Source organism: Alternaria alternata (assembly GCF_001642055.1).
Source record: "Alternaria alternata strain SRC1lrK2f unplaced genomic scaffold CC77scaffold_7, whole genome shotgun sequence".
Taxonomy (NCBI): domain Eukaryota; kingdom Fungi; phylum Ascomycota; class Dothideomycetes; order Pleosporales; family Pleosporaceae; genus Alternaria; species Alternaria alternata.
Window position 1 is genome coordinate 948,656 of NW_017306196.1, and position 12,964 is coordinate 961,619.

The 12,964-nt window shown below is 51.0% G+C and overlaps 4 protein-coding genes across 4 annotated transcripts; 1 reads left to right on the forward strand and 3 right to left on the reverse strand.

Annotated features, from left to right (window-relative positions):
- Nucleotides 1-1,840: 1,840 nt before the first annotated feature.
- On the reverse strand, nucleotides 1,841-5,139 carry CC77DRAFT_1093668 (DDHD-domain-containing protein). Its single transcript, XM_018529691.1, has 2 exons — nucleotides 3,153-5,139; nucleotides 1,841-3,102 (listed from the first exon to the last, which is right to left on the reverse strand). Exons 1-2 carry the CDS (start codon nucleotides 4,914-4,916, stop codon nucleotides 2,044-2,046), a joined length of 2,823 nt encoding a protein of 940 aa, XP_018387645.1. The 5' UTR covers nucleotides 4,917-5,139; the 3' UTR covers nucleotides 1,841-2,043.
- A 172-nt stretch (nucleotides 5,140-5,311) lies between these two features.
- On the reverse strand, nucleotides 5,312-6,544 carry CC77DRAFT_1019239 (hypothetical protein). The gene is made up of 2 exons (XM_018524795.1): nucleotides 6,415-6,544; nucleotides 5,312-6,317 (listed from the first exon to the last, which is right to left on the reverse strand). The coding sequence occupies exon 2, from the start codon at nucleotides 6,250-6,252 to the stop codon at nucleotides 5,356-5,358; it is 897 nt and encodes a 298-aa protein (XP_018387646.1). The 5' UTR covers nucleotides 6,253-6,317; nucleotides 6,415-6,544; the 3' UTR covers nucleotides 5,312-5,355.
- Nucleotides 6,545-6,849: 305 nt separating this feature from the next.
- On the reverse strand, nucleotides 6,850-7,839 carry CC77DRAFT_1060120 (hypothetical protein; the record flags this gene model as incomplete). The annotated part of the gene is made up of 1 exon (XM_018528311.1): nucleotides 6,850-7,839. The coding sequence occupies one exon, from the start codon at nucleotides 7,837-7,839 to the stop codon at nucleotides 6,850-6,852; it is 990 nt and encodes a 329-aa protein (XP_018387647.1).
- Nucleotides 7,840-11,259: 3,420 nt separating this feature from the next.
- On the forward strand, nucleotides 11,260-12,952 carry CC77DRAFT_792814 (hypothetical protein). Its single transcript, XM_018533202.1, has 4 exons — nucleotides 11,260-11,511; nucleotides 11,628-11,832; nucleotides 11,879-12,393; nucleotides 12,444-12,952. The coding sequence occupies exons 1-4, from the start codon at nucleotides 11,331-11,333 to the stop codon at nucleotides 12,725-12,727; spliced, it is 1,185 nt and encodes a 394-aa protein (XP_018387648.1). The 5' UTR covers nucleotides 11,260-11,330; the 3' UTR covers nucleotides 12,728-12,952.
- Nucleotides 12,953-12,964: the final 12 nt, after the last annotated feature.

Consider the following 12,964-nt stretch of genomic DNA (forward strand, 5'->3'; position numbering starts at 1 on the left):
GGGCTGAATTATGATTCATGGGCTCTGAAATGACAGCGGGCAGTAAGTAGGGCTGAAGAGATCAACATTTGCATGGGCCGCTTGACATTGCCCTTGATGTGGGGGCTGGTGGAAAAGGAGACAGGGAACCGACCAACTGGAGAGATTCTGGGGAGATTTGTGATGATTTTGGCTGGATCCGGAGACTTTCTCATGGTAAATTGAGGAGCATGTGGCGGTTGGAAGACATGACTAAGTGTCGCGCTACTTTGTAGAGCGGACATCTGATTGTCGGATTAACTATTGGCATGCTATTAAGGTTTTGTTGGAGGTGATTTGGAGTAAGTTGCAAATCGCACCGCATCGTGTTTCCAATCGAGCTGGCAGCTTGAGCGAGCTTGGGTCAACAACGTTCTCGCTTGTCGGCCCGCCTTTGGTCATCCCTTTCGCTTACCCTGGGTTCTCCTGCTGTCACGGACTATTCGGACATGTCGCTGATTGCCTCTCTATGTCCTTACCAATGTCCGCTGTTGCATCGCATCATGTACACGTTCTGGGCTGTTCATGATAAGCCGAACGGTATTTGCGATAGGTATGAAGCGCAGCTCGCATAATGCGAGGCGAGAGCATTACCAACGCACGAACCCACACACACTCTCTCGCACACACGGCAAGGCAACAGACTACTCAAGTACTATGGCTTCCAGGCTAGACTCGCGCTGCTGTGAGTGTACCTGTAATTAGTTCCTATCTAGTCTAAGCTCTGGGATTCCTCGCGTAGACCAACCATCTACTCGGCTATCATGTTCAACAGCGGTACGCTACTTGGAGACACTGCTGTATATCAGCGCCTCTTAAGGGCCCTAAGAAGGGTGGCATATGTAGGTCTCAAAGACACGTATCTAGATATTAGTGCGCAATGAGTACCAAAGCCATCTACCTATCACGACACAAGCCTGCTCACTCTCTTTGTCTTAGCCATAGCGCAACACAACAACCCCTCTTTCAAGTATCGCAGGGACCCAGATCTCCCTCCCACGACACATTACATTCCAAATAGAAAAATAAACCACCCGCAAAGGCCTCCCTGCCTGCTACCGCCTTACGAGTGCTTGCGCCTCCACGGAGCATGCAGTGTTGAGTCTGCACACGGGCATCGAGGCAATTACATGTCCGCTAATTAGCTCCCTAAACCACGCCCATTACCCAACAATACCTATTCCCACTGTTTCACTCTAGAACGCGAAACGTAGCGAACCACCGTGTCAAATCAGGCAAATAAAGCGACGCCCCGTGGGCTGGCTACGCCCCAGCGTTTATGCAGCTGTGATGAGCTAATTACGCCATTTACGCCCTGAGTAGCGCGTGGGAGGCGATTCGTTTCGAAACGGGCTATAATGGGAGACGATACACTGCTTGGTAATGGGTTATACTGTAGGATACCGCCTTGTAGGGCGAAAGTGTTTGTATGCTCGATATGGATCGGACGAAAAGTGAGTTGGTGGTCGTTCACTGTAACCGTAGAGGCCGTGCTTTCAAGGGCGAATCTTGCTGGACGCCTGAGTAGTAGACCTTGCATTGTTCATGGGACTGCGCCTGTTCGACGTATGATTCGGACCAGAGCCGGAGTTATGAAGGAGAAGTCGGGGTGAAGTTCATCCTTCTCGCATTGCATGTAAGAGTGGCAAGTGCCATCATGAGCTACTAGAACGGGCTCTCCAGGCCTAGAGGACGTCAGTATCATACGAGATGTGGCCTAGTGTTGGGTGACGATAGTGTCAGGTAAGACGAAGCGAATGAAAGACGGTGGGAACTTTGAGACCTCGAACAAAGTAAGCAGACGTCCGGAAAGAGAAGTGGAGATAGATCTATTAGTCTTACGCTAATGCTAATGTTAATGCAAATGCAAACTCCTATCAAATTGCGTACGAAACGGGGTATAACTTCTAGAGGCAAACAAAACATAAACTCCGTACCAAAATGCCCTCGAACTAGCCGTCAATCCGCATCCTCTCTCTCTCTCTCTCTCTGGTTCCGTAGCTACCATTTCCCGTGCATACCATACTATGCTGCTCCACCAACAGCCAACTTCTTCTTCTGTACTCTCATCTCCCTAATCGTGCCGTCCTTTCCTAAGCCCCTCCCCACCTCAACAACTATCATCCGAACGAAATCTTTGTTGATCCAATAACTACTATGTGCACCTAGCATGGTCAAGTACTGAATCTCCAATGGTCCACCACCATACTTCATGTAAAAGTCAATCTGGCCGTTATCATTGAGCAGATAGGCTCTCTTCTCGGCAATTTCCTCGCGTGTGAAGTTATGGGTCTCGAGCTCGACATTGCTGGGCAGACGAATGGGCGTTGGCTTGTTGTTTGAAGAGTTGTTGTAGTTGGAAGTGGAAGAGCGGAAAGGGTTGAGAGAGGCGAAGTAGGATGTCGATGCTGACGGGATGGTTGTTTGTTTCAGCATAGAGGCGTATACGACATCGACGGTTGGATTTATGCGACAGGCGACAGGATCGTAGGGGTTGATGATGTTGTAGATGTTGTCGACAGCGAGACATCCATAGGTGCCTTGCTCGCCGGCCACACCGGGAGCAGCATACGAATCTGCACCTGGCTTCTCTTTGTCGCGACGCGGAAGCAGGTTGGCGTTCTTCATGAGGAGGAAGAGGCCAACAGGGCTACCACAGACAAAGAGGTCGGTAGTATTGAAGATGAACTGATCTTGTGGTAGGTCGGCTTCAGGGAACGAAGGGTCAGTAAATTGAGGATCAACATAGGTTGGCTGTTGGCTCAGGATATCGATGGCCATTACCGAACCGAGCGAATGAGCGATCAAGTGCACTCGCCCATACTCTGCGAATCCTGGGTTGTTATGGCACCACAGGCGATAGATGCGATTCGCCTCTTGTATACAAGCTGATATCATCTTGGGGTTGTGCATGGGCGACAGGTAGTATGGAATATCGAGCATGACGTCGCTGACTATGCCACGGACCGAGGGTAGCGTATCTGGGGTGATGTCCTTGAGCGTGTATTTGTTCGCGGAGGGATCTTCGAGCTCGGGGTTTTCAGTGTTGTCGACATCGAGGGACACGCGATGCCGCCAGTTGACCTGTTCTGTGTTAGTATCCTGGACTGAGAATCGTTGTCATGATGGCTTACTGGCAAACACATGACGCCTCCCATGTCCTTCCTCAAGTGTCGCTTCACATCCGGGGTTCCAAGCTCGACGTTCATCTCTCGTCGAAAGGCGTTCATCGCATGCGTGAAGTGAAATGTCTCCATTCTCTCCGACAACTTCTGCCCAATTCCGTGTATCACCAACACTAGATCTGACACTTTCGGTCTCTCTGACTGCGCGAGTTCGGGGTCCGACTTCTGCCTCCGATATTGCGGCGCGCCGCCTTGTGAAGATGAGACACCTTCGCGCGCTGCTTGTGCCTTTGGCGTGTTCTTGCTAGGATGCAGCTTATCCCAGATGGCCTGATCAAAGCCACGTACGACGTGTACACCAATGGCTCTGCCCTTGCGAATATAGTTTGCTACTGGTCGTCGCCCGTAGTAGTCTGACGGTTGAAGAGCTGGCTTGAGGATGAAAGCCTCTTTGTCGTTGGAGTATATGACGCCCGCTTTCAAATATAGGCGCTTCCTTCCGTCGGCACCGTACTCCAGGTCTCCAGCTGCCTTGTGGTCTGGTCCCCCTGGACCTGTGGAGATGTCGATGAGGTCGCACGCGTTTTCCACCGTCTCACGTCGCTCCTTCTCCGGGTCGTCGTCGTCGTCTGGAAGGGTGTTCTGAACAAGACCGGCTGATTGCATTATGCCTTGCGAGGTTGAAGGTCTACTCTCGGACCTCCTAGGTCTCTCGGGCCATAGGTGGTGTAGTATCTTCATCTCTCCAAGTGCACCAACCTCGACGGCACTATTCAACTCGTCCGTCCACGTCTGGGTCCAGGGCTTCAGCTCGATGTATCCGGCTTCGAGCATGTTGGCGACCTCAACCTCGACGGGCATCATGCTGTCCTTGTAGAACCAGGTCCCTCTAACAATCTGAGCGACATCGCTGAGCGGTGACCAGTATATAGGCTCCATGCGTATTGCGTCAGTGTCCATGACGACATGGTGTAGTCTCGAGACACCCACAGGCACCTTTGCGGAAGGCCCTGGTTTCGGCTTGGAGGATCTTCCGGCAGGCGCCTTGTCTTTGGCAGTGGACAGAGCAGGCTCCATGTCGTCATCCCACTTGTAGCTGTCGACTTCGTGGATAGTCGGGCGATGGCCTCCTTCCATGGGCGCCGGCTTCCATGACTTGGCCAGATTGCCTCTGGACGGGGCTCGGATGAAAGGCGTGCCGGTAGTCGCAGGCTCGAGGGGAGATATTGGGCCAGGGTCGTATGCCTTGAGTGAGCCAGACATGGACTGGCCGTAACTGCCAGAACCAGAGCCAGAGCCAGAGCCAGAGCCGGGTGTCTTCCTGTCGACCAGCTCGGCAGACCTCGAGTACTGCCCTCGGCTTGATGAGCGGCCAGAAGGTATGTCCCTTCCCTGGATCGAGCCTTCCTCGCTGGAAGCGCTAGCGCCTCTCTTCCTCTTCAGTCTCTCGACGGCCGGGTTGGTGGGCGTGCCACGGCCCGTCGCGTCTTTCTCGCCAAACTCCTCATTGTGCTTCAGAATCTTCTTGCGCAGGTCCAGCCACGACTCCTGGATGGCGTCGTTGTCGTACTGCGAGAAGGGCCGCGGCGGCACTCTCTTGGCCGTCGAGGTGCCCGTTGGCGGCGGCGGGAGCGGAGACAGCGGGTCGTCTATAGCGAGCGGCGATGTGTAGAAGTAGCGGACGGGTATCGCAGGCGGGGCCTCGGTGTTGTGCAGGACCTCGCGGATATACTGGTTCGCGCGAGACGAGAGCGTGGGCTCGTTGCCTGCCATGACGGTTGGCGTGGTTTGGTGCTGGCTGGCTGGCTGGCTGGCTGGCTGGCTGGCGTGCTGCAACTTTGGAGAGAAGCAGTCGTGGAAGAATCACATCATATCATGATGCTAGCGTATCTCCTGCCTCCTCACGTGTATCTGTGAAGACGACAGCTGGCTTGGACAAGGTGGTAGCCTGAGGATGCTTCCTTGTTGTTCTAGGGCGGTATATTTCCCATCATCGTCCAGAGCACTGACGCAACCGCCGCGCTAACACGACGCGTGCCTGAGCATGTGAACAGCACTCCGTCACCCGCCTCACCGTCTATACACAAAACAAAATATACACTCCAGCACTAACATCACACATAGACTGCGATACGCATGTTGTAGTTAGATATTGGTTTGACATCTATTTCTATCGCTTTATTGCTCGCTGTCGCCTTCATCGTCAGCACCATCAGGCGCTGTCATGATGGCTGCAGCTGTACAGCCTCGTCAATTTGGCTGTCTCCATCAAGTACAAGAGTCTTTCGTTTGGTTGCCGAGAGGCCTTTCGTTTCATGTCGATGAAGGTTTCATTCTCGCGCGTGAAGAACGACGTAATCGTGTGTCCCAGTGCTAGCAAGTTGAATCGTTGGATAACTTCAGATCTGAAAGACATCAAACTGTAGCCACAGAATCCATGGACGCGAATCCTATCAGTAATGCCTGCTGTCTCAAATTCTTCTGGCTGGTTGAGCCATAGTACCACAACTTCACCAGTGTTCGGGTCCAGCTCTTCCTCTTCGTCCGAGCTCGAGCTCGTATCGACGTGCTCTTGGATGGCTACATCACTCTTGGCATTGGGTGACTTGTGTTGCGTGTTCGACCTTACTGTCCGGCCTCTGTCCCTTAACTCTCCCTTAATCTGATCCCACATTGCTCTGTAGTTCGCGATTTTGCTAGAGCCGTTCTGATAGAAGCAACCGTCTCGATAAGTAATGTTCTGATGCGCCAGGTTATATAACAACCATGCGTGCCATTGGAGCGAGGTGGTGAACTTTTTTCCCGCGTCTAGCTGGGAGAACATGCCCGCACCGAGACGCTCACCCACTGTGATCTGCTTGTAAACGTGTGCGAACTCGGCGCCCTTGGAGCCGGCTTCAAAAAGGTCTGTCTGCAGGAAGTCTCGTTCGAACGTGTCCCACCATCGTTTTGCCATGGCCTCATTCTGTCTCCATTGATCATACGCGGACTGGGCCGGCAGTCCTAGTCCTTCTCGCACCTTTTTCTTGTTCTCATATCCCTTGTTCTTATATCTGCGCTCTGTACGCCCCTTGCGCTTCTTTGCCGGTTCCTTGCCCTTGCCCGCCATAAAAGTGTATCCTCGGAGCTGGCAAGTCACGAATCGATATGAGGAGTGAGTGTAAAAGTAGGGATCTGGCAGAGGTTTTCGTCAACGCACGCGTAAGAGTGAGTGGGCAAAGATGACGGTCTGTGCTAAAGCAAACAAACGCTCGCGCACGCCTATACTCACTTCTTAGATGACTAGACATACGTCAAGTAAGAGAAGCGGAATTAAAAGAGTCTACAATAGAGATTGCGAGAAACAACAGGGTGCGTTAGGTACGCTTAATAGTACAAACGTAGCCGCTAGATTGATTGTATATCAGAGAATACATAGCTACAGATAGATTGTTGTTTGTGCATAAAGAAAAGAAAATGTGTAGCCATGGAATACATGGCGTCTATATGGTGGTGTATGTCGCGAAAATCGCAAAACAGATTATACACGTTAGAACTGACATGACACATGGACTGCGATACGCACTTTCTAGTTGGATATAGTGATTTGACATTTGTTTGTAGTAATGAATATTTTGGGTATCTTTTTGCGCAACAAGTACTTTTGCCCGAGCTCAGTGAGTCACCGCCCCTGTGGCACTTCTCTGCAGTCTTGACCTCAAGACAACTACCGCGTGTATGTGGCCGTCCCTAGCTCTGCCGCACCCCTTGCTGCCAGCCATTCGTTGTCCGCCTCTTGAGAGCTTCCAAGCAGCGTCCTAACATCCACCTCCAACTCCGCCCAAAGGGCCTCCTCAATCTTGCCTTTGAACTCTTTGTCCCTGCCATGGCTACCCGATAGCACTATCCTGCCTGGTGGCTTCCCCAGCCCACTGATAGCATCAATGACAGCTTCCTGTAGCTTCGACCAGAACTTGGCTCGCGGCGCTTCGTAGACAGGAAGATTCCACCAACCAAGATCTGAGCGGGCGACGTAGCCGATCATACGTGGTTGTGGCTGTGAAGATTTTCTATCGCAAGACGTTTGATGCATGCTCGCGCTGAAAGAGCTGTCGTCGAAAGCGATGACGAGAACGTTTTGGTGTTGTTCTTGCAGCGTTTGATGAGTACACGAGGCGTGTACCAGAGCTGCGTGAGTAGCGTATGATTCCGGGTATATGACGGAGCCTTCCTTGGAGGATTTGGACGATGTGAAGCCCGTAAGTAATAAAGCGCTTTGGAATAGCGTTTGCTGGGCCCTGCCAAGTGGGAAGACGACAGCTGGCGTGATCTGTTTGACAGGAATTTTAAGCTGAGCTTCGATGGTCGTGTGAACTCTCGAGATAAATGCAGCTAGTACAACGCTGTCGTTCCGGTTCCTTAGAATTTCGTAATCTGAATATCGGAACATCCACCGCGACATTAGGTCTGTGTATCCAGCGTCTCCAGGAATTTGTACCACGTCGATTGTTGTTCCATTCGGATATCGCGCAGCCACTACTGCCTGTGTTGTTGTGAAGTGGACGCCGATGCTAGGAGTGGCATCTAGATCAATCTTTTTCGCGCTTGTGAGGTCCTCGGTGGCGCTTTCTTCGGTGATGGGTATCTGATGGTGGTATGGTACAGCTCGTGCACTAGCCAAAGGCACAAGGAAATAAAGAAAATGGGAAAGTTTCATTTTGGAGTCGTGAACTGATTATTACAAAAAGAAGAGTGTATGACGAGAAAACCGCTTCAAGAAACAATGCAAGGAGAGACAAGTGGTCGTTGGTACAGACACAAAAATACGTGAACAAAGCATGAAAGAGCGACGGTGGTGAGTAAGGTGTGGTAGGTGAAGAAGCAGCAACGGCAACGGCAGTACGCTCGTCGTCCCCTCCATCCATCAGCGGGGCGACGCCTGACACCTTATAGGAGTCGTCGCAAAGCATCCGATCGTACCGTCAGGGCTTGGAGGATCCGAGGTTCTGGCAAGGGACATGTGGATCCGCCCACTGTACCGCAAGCACTAGGCTCATATAAGCTAGCCTGGCGTGTGGCCGGTGCAGACTAACCATCTAGAATCTCCACGTACCTGGTTGTTGCCAGGGGACATGCCCATTTCTTTGTTCCGATACCCACATCTTGGAGGGTCAATTGGTTTTTCAGGACCGTCGGCGAGCGACGTTGGCGCCTATATATGAGGCTGTTGGAAGCGCGCTGCCCAGGTAGTGCCCAGGTGGTGCCCAGGTGTCAGTTGAGCTGAAAATAGCAGCCCGTGCCAAGACCGGCACACTCGGCACTACTGGAAAGCTTATCTACCCCTCTCTCGTACTTTTGTGCTAGCTATCGTAGACAAGAGGTGGCTCACCTGAGCCCTGGGCCGTTTGACCATCTAGCACTCTATTGATTTATCGCATCTTCTCCGCAAAAGGGTTCGGCCGAGTCAAAATACCTGGCGGCCTTAAGCACTGTCGACCAAAAGACCCTTCCATCGTACATCGCGTGCCGCTAATCGTATTCCGTATACCTGTATATGCGCACCTTGCATAGCAATTGCATTTCCTCAAGCTCACTGTGTAACACAGAGTTCATGGGTTTCGTGCAGCTTTACGTGCGAGAGGCGTGCGATGCTAGTCGATGGGCTGGTCCTGGGTGCAATGGAAAGGCTTCTCGCAAGCTTTTAGGCTTATCCTATTGCTCAAGAACATTGCTCCAGTCTTTCGACGCTGTGCGCTCAACTATCTGATGTTTAAGTGCGGCGACAACTCGTAGTCAGGAGCTGACACCCAAGTCATAAATCATTGTTGCTGTCGCGTCCGCATCTGTTCTAGTGCAGCGCCGCAACAATAGGTACCTAGGTAGGATCCGTGACCTCCTGTCTGGGGCGTATAGCCACGGTGCTTACCCATGACATCTGACAACTCTCCCCTACAGCGCAGCCGCGTAAATGCGCACAAGCTTGACGAGAGAGGAGCCGAAGACTGCTGTAATCTGGATGAGGACAGGGCTCGCTCAAGGCGTTCAACAAGCTTCGGAGTGAGCTGAAGGCCTTAGTAGTCGGATGTGTTAGTCACCACACACCTTCCTGATAGACACCAAGGAGTTATCGACGTACTGTAGCTCCCTCTTCACGAATATTAGGGGAGACTTCACTTCTCTCTAAGATCTTGGTACCATCCAGCAACCGAGCGGCTATATGCGGATGTCAGAATGAATGTCCACGGTCGGAGACGCGTCGATGCCTACATCAAGAACCATGCCACGACATCAATTCTACGACGCGTCAATCATTTCGGTTTCACTGATATTCCATCATGCAACAAACTTGAGACGCATCATCGGCGTTCCCCATCAACACCACCGGCCTGAAGAATGGAGAGAGGAAGACATCTCCCATGTCCTGGATACGATACCCGATGATAAGCGAGAGCCTGACCGAATGTAGATTAGTAAGTCATACATAGAGACACCTGAGACTACGAGCTTTGAAACAACCTACCGTTCGGCAACGCAAGCTTGAAGATATTGTCACGCTCACTGAGGCCGACGTCGACATCATCCTGCATCGGCGGTCTGTCCGTATACCTCTGGATGACCACTCTGCATTTGAAGACTCAAAAGGCTAGTTACTTAGCATAGAGCTTAGCACGAACCTTCTGCTGCTGCAGGGTCACAAAGACGACTGGCTCGGTGCACTTGAGAATTGTTACGAACCTGAACTTGACAACAGGATCAACTGTTTGGAAAAGTGTTGACTTCTTGACTCTGTGTCTGCTTGTTCTTTGGGAAAGTTTTGGACTGAAATTGGTCCGTTCGACTTCCTAGTCACACTCGAGGAAAATTTGAGAGGTAGGTATTCATGTCTGGAACGTGTCGCTGCAAATTCTCCAGGTTCCGTTCAGTTGTTTGGTGCAGATGGGGTGTCTGAGCTATGAAGTAAGACGCTGGGCAGGTGTGCGGAGCTTCTCAGCTTGCCTATAGGCTGCTGGAATGGGATAGGCATCCGCGGCGAAAATTTCCTCTTGAGCATTAGTAAAAGCCCAAGGATATTATCGCTGCACGGCTATCTCAGAGACGATTTAGTAAGTCAGTCCGGATCAACCACACGTCACTACAATCGCCACAGTCGCGGCTCGCGATGTATCCCTCACTAAAACAACTTGGAATACAAGTGTGTGAATAGAAGTGGATACAAATATTGCGTTCGAGAGCCCTTCAGAGCTATTTATAAATTTCCGAAACCGAATGTCTTGGTTTACTTGGTGAAAACAGTAGGGATGACTATATTGCAATGGTCAGATTGGATTGTTTCCGCTAAATCTTCGCACTATCTATCTTCGCCAACTCTCTCTTGCATCGCAAAGCAAGAGCCTGGAAGATCTTGCCGATCGTCTCTTCATATTCCTTGAGAGACAGATGTTCTGCCGTAGGTTGGAGTTGCTAATCTTCAGTATGGAGCGTGATGACAGAGAAGAAAATAGAAGAGGCAATCCCGACATCGGCAAAGCTTCTAGAATCGGGTGTACTTCAGAAGCCAAGGGAAGTGTGTGGTGGCGTTTGGCGGACTGTCGTAGTCTCCTTACGGGCGAGCTTGGCTCCGAGACAACGGGATCAAGTTAGACATTCTAGATTTCGATGCTCATCATCATAGATGGCCAGCAGGATTTTCAGCATGGGAGCGTGAAGTTTAAGCGGTTAAATGTCGCATCACGTTGGGAGTGCCAGCGAGCCATGAATCTCGTCGCGAACAAAAAACAAAAACCGAATCGGTCTCCAATGCCGTGCCTGTCCCTGACGGAGATATTGGAGTAAAACGCGCTCAACACCTGCAGGAGACGGGAGCAACGGAGCGCACGTGGATCTGCTACTAGGAATCTCGCGTTCGCAACACTGCCAGCCAGCCGGCTTCATCTCCGCGGTGACTAGCGCGAACCCAAACAGCCTCACAAAACGATCGCCTCCACGCCACAATACCTAGCGACTCCCGGTCGATCGAGGCTTGGTAACATACTTTCCGGAGTTTACGCAAGGAAAAAATCCTGTTGCTGGACCGCAATGGATGTCATGTGGGGGGAAAGGGTCCAGTTAAGGACCCAAGGGTCCCCAATCGTATGATGTATTCATCTCATCTCTCTTTTTACGTACGTGCGTGATTCGTTTTTGCTACAGCCCCAGGTTTTTACTGGGATGTGGTTCGTTGGTCTCCTCTTGATGCAGTCTCTTACTGCTCAAGGCTTCCCTTTGCATATGCGGGGAGAGGACCTTCGGAATTCGAACCTGTTCATCAACAATGGCGAGCTTCCGCGGGATAGGTCCATCTTCACGATTATTTCGTTGGTATGCATGATGGTGTTGTCGTTGTTACTAGGTAAGTGCACCTCCCATACTGTATCAACATCAGAATCAGACGACATACCTTTTGCATGTGCTCCACATCAAGGAATTCACACCAAGCTTGCAATCATGTTTTAACACATATCACAGGGCTGCGATGGGCAAAACTCAGACGGAGCATCGTGGTTAAGCGCAGCCTCATGTCAACGCTCGTTCTTATGTTATACGTTCTGGTGTTGATGTTCATCACCTGTTCAGCCGTTCTCGTAGCAGGGCAAGGACTGTACACGTATGGGATGTGTCTTGCAGGCACATGGGTTTGTCTGATCTTCTATACGTTCATCAAAGCTATCATGTGAGTAAGTACTGTCGATGATACAGATCACTGCTAACGATGGTAGCTATGTCTTTCTGGTCGAACGCATCCACGTCGTCCGCGCACCCTTCTTCAACAGGCGAAAAGACAAGCTGTACCTTGGTTGCATGGCCATGATAATCATTACGTACAGCTCAGTCGCCATCAATGCATACTGCAACCACGTCGTTGAGTTACGTGCGTCAGACGGTCGGTGCCACTTTGGCATTCGCGGTGCCGTATCAATACCGTTCACGGTCGTAAACTTCTTCACAGATGCGGTTTTGACAGCCGTCTTCTTTTACCTGCTTTGTCCTATCGTACAGATACCCGGTGTATCTGTTCTCTCCAAATTCTTCAAGATAAAACCGAACAAAGAAGGAAATACAGTCGATAGTGGAAATGATACCCCAGCTCGAAAGAACATTAGGACGCTGTTATGGAAGAGCATCATTGGCTCACTGTTGATCGAGATTCCAATGGCGGCGAACATGATCCAGTTCGTCTTGACAGATGGCGAGGAACTGGGTATGATCTGTCTTACAATCTGCCTAGTCGATGGTAGGCTTTCTTTCCCGCACGTCTGTTACATCGAAACTAACATTCTGCAGTATGTTGGGATGCGCTGGTAATCCATTGGCTGACCTTCAGTGCGTCTGGCTCGGCCGCCGAAAAGGACTTGTCGCGATCGACGGTGGTTTCCAGTGAGGAGTCATCGCATGACCAGATACCACCTAGATGCCGTTCTCGATTGAGTCTTGATGGCGAAGCCAAATCCGTCAAGCAAGAAACGACCGAGAAGTCCAATGATTTACAACTCGATGCTATAGACTTCCGGTGCGAGAGCCCTCGAGATTCAACAACTGATCTGATACGGCCCGCGGCTGTGAAGTGAGAAAATTAGACATTGTTGTGGTTTTTATCTCTCTAAGCAACCAGCAAAAGATCAACCTTGATGTAGGCGTAGTTTTAGTCTACGTTCACACCAAAAGAAACATTTATGCTACCCCAAATCGTTTCCCGGACGGAAATCAGCTCTTCGGCTATGTCATCCTAAACAAGACCGGATACGAGCGCCCTGAGTATGATACTGGTATCATACGGATCATATCATGTCTCATCACGGACACAA

Coding starts and splice junctions, on each gene's coding strand:
- CC77DRAFT_1093668 (XM_018529691.1), bottom strand. CDS start 4,916: ATGGCAGGCAACGAGCCCACGCTCTCGTCTCGCGCGAACCAGTATATC. Junction 3,103..3,152: donor GAGGCGTCATGTGTTTGCCA/GTAAGCCATCAT, acceptor AACACAGAACAG/GTCAACTGGCGGCATCGCGT.
- CC77DRAFT_1019239 (XM_018524795.1), bottom strand. CDS start 6,252: ATGGCGGGCAAGGGCAAGGAACCGGCAAAGAAGCGCAAGGGGCGTACA.
- CC77DRAFT_792814 (XM_018533202.1), top strand. CDS start 11,331: ATGTGGTTCGTTGGTCTCCTCTTGATGCAGTCTCTTACTGCTCAAGGC. Junction 11,833..11,878: donor ACGTTCATCAAAGCTATCAT/GTGAGTAAGTAC, acceptor TAACGATGGTAG/CTATGTCTTTCTGGTCGAAC. Junction 12,394..12,443: donor TACAATCTGCCTAGTCGATG/GTAGGCTTTCTT, acceptor AACATTCTGCAG/TATGTTGGGATGCGCTGGTA.